At 58.1% G+C, this 2113-nt stretch overlaps 1 protein-coding gene across 1 annotated transcript; it reads left to right on the plus strand.

The window, feature by feature from the left end:
- The first annotated feature begins 612 nt into the window (after positions 1–612).
- Positions 613–1728, plus strand: LOC101636404 (Y-box-binding protein 3-like). Its single transcript, XM_012734440.1, has one exon. The coding sequence runs from the start codon at positions 613–615 to the stop codon at positions 1726–1728; it is 1116 nt and encodes a 371-aa protein (XP_012589894.1).
- The last annotated feature ends 385 nt before the right edge of the window (positions 1729–2113 follow it).

Consider the following 2113-nt stretch of genomic DNA (forward strand, 5'->3'; position numbering starts at 1 on the left):
AAACAAAACCCAGCAGGATACTTTGTTTGGGTCTTCATTTTACTAGGTTGTCACTTTGTCTCAAATTACACAGAATGCCTCACCCACATAGAGGGCACATGAGGGATTTGTCGGAACTGGACCAGAGATTTGTAATGGAGCGTTCAGAGATAGTCCTTAAAAGGTTGTGAAGCTCCCCAACCAAGCACTCAAGCAAGTAAGAGGGTGTTCAAGAAGGCGACTTCCTCCATGTTTGAGTCTGCCTCCTTTCCATGAGCAGCTGAGGTGCTATGACGTGGCAGCTGTTCCCAGGAGCTCAGCACCAAGCTGGCCTGCCGCGCCCCGTAGCTCGAGCCTCCTCTAGGACCAGCCCCCCACCCCCACCCACTGAGACGTCACCAGTGCAGCCGCTGTTTGGTTCTTCTCCTGTTGCCCTAGGAGACGCCCCAGGCCTGCCCAAGAGACTTTAGAGTCAAGCCAGAGAGCCCTTGGCTCTGACCTGAAACCCTCCCGGAAGGAGGCTCCTGCCTCCAAACCGACCCTCCCCAAGCCCCTCCCTGCTCGCCGCCATCCTGCTTAGGGCCATATTGCCCCCGGATTCCCGAAGACTGGCGAGCAAAGACGGAAAGCCTCATGAGTGAAGCTGGAGAGGCTAACCCCACAGAGGTGGCCGTCTCAGTCTCCCCGCAAGCCACGCAGGGGCACCTGGTGTCACTGGGAGGCGGAGATCCTCCCCAGGCTCTAGTTGCTGGCAACCTCAGCGGGGACTCAACCCCCAAGACCACCCCAGCCGCGGGAGCGAAGAAGAAGGTACCCAAGAAGGTCATCGCCAAGAAGGTGAGAGGCACCGTCAAGTGGTTTAACGTGAAGAATGGGTACGGGTTCATTAGCAGGCACGATACCCACGAAGATGTGTTCGTTCACCAGACGGCCATCACCCGCAACAACCCTCACAAGTACCAGCGCAGCGTGGGTGATGGTGAGACCGTGGAGTTTGACGTGGTGCAGAGCGAGCGGGGCATCGAGGCCGCTAATGTGACCGGGCCGGCTGGTGCCCCAGTGGAGGGGAGTCGCTATGCGGCCAACCGCCCCTCCATCCGCCAGAGCTTCTACACCCATCGCCAAGCACAGCAGCCCTGCGGCCCCAGGGGCTCTGAGGACGACCTTGGTGAAGGAGAGGGCAGCAGCAAGAGCTTTGTGAGACGCTGCACAGCTGCTCAGGGCCCAAGGCGCCTCCTGCCCAGCTGCCCAGAAGACCAGAGGCTGCGGCGCTTCCCCCTGTTCCCCAGGGTTCAGGCCACGACTCGCCTCTCTTCGGTCCTCGCTCCCACCAACGGGCAGCGGGCTGCCTACCTGCCCAGGTCTGGCCCCATCTCAAAGCCCGAGGACGCACCGAGGAGGGGGCCTGGCCCCAGCTATCTGATGAGTCGCCCGAGGGGCCGAGGCACCGCTCCTGGTCCAAGATCTTCAACTGGCATCTCTGAGGAGCTGGAGGCGCAGGACCAGGAGAGTGGATGCAACGCTGGCGGTCTGCAGCAGAGATTCCCTCGACGCTATGGATCCCACCGCTCCAGCGACCATCGCCGCCGCCCACAGCAGGTGCCTGGTGTCCAGGCTCAGGATCCTGAGAGAGGAGAGGAGGAGATGAAGAACCCTGAGGAAACGCCTGCCTCTGTTGCTGTGGCCAAGAAGAGCGAAGCTGCTGAGGACACTGCGGTGGTGGATGCCCCCTCCGCAGCCCAGACCTAGTGGCAACCAGGCTCCCTCCCAAGGGACTCCCTGGCCTGGGCTACAGGTAAAGTCCCCTTGAGGAGACGATGCCCATTGAGGTCCCCAAAGGGCACCCTAGAAATACCCCAATTGACTGTTAGATTTGTGTCCTGAGAATAATACATACCCCTTCCCAAGGCTTGAGGATTAAGGTAATAGATCTATGTATGTATAAGTGTTCTCTTATTTACCATCTGCCTTGGCACTTTCTTACTTTTGTGTACACACGCATGCATGTACTCGCACCTCTGAGTCTATTCAAAGATCTGACCAGGTCCGCAGCTACCATTCTGCCTATGCAGGTGAATCATTGGAAACACCATTAAACACCATTAATGTTTATGTTTAATACAAAAGCAAAGAT

The sequence above is a fragment of the Condylura cristata genome, unplaced genomic scaffold, assembly GCF_000260355.1.
Source record: "Condylura cristata isolate star-nosed mole 26May11 unplaced genomic scaffold, ConCri1.0 scaffold00056, whole genome shotgun sequence".
NCBI lineage: Eukaryota > Metazoa > Chordata > Mammalia > Eulipotyphla > Talpidae > Condylura > Condylura cristata.

Coding starts and splice junctions, on each gene's coding strand:
- LOC101636404 (XM_012734440.1), top strand. CDS start 613: ATGAGTGAAGCTGGAGAGGCTAACCCCACAGAGGTGGCCGTCTCAGTC.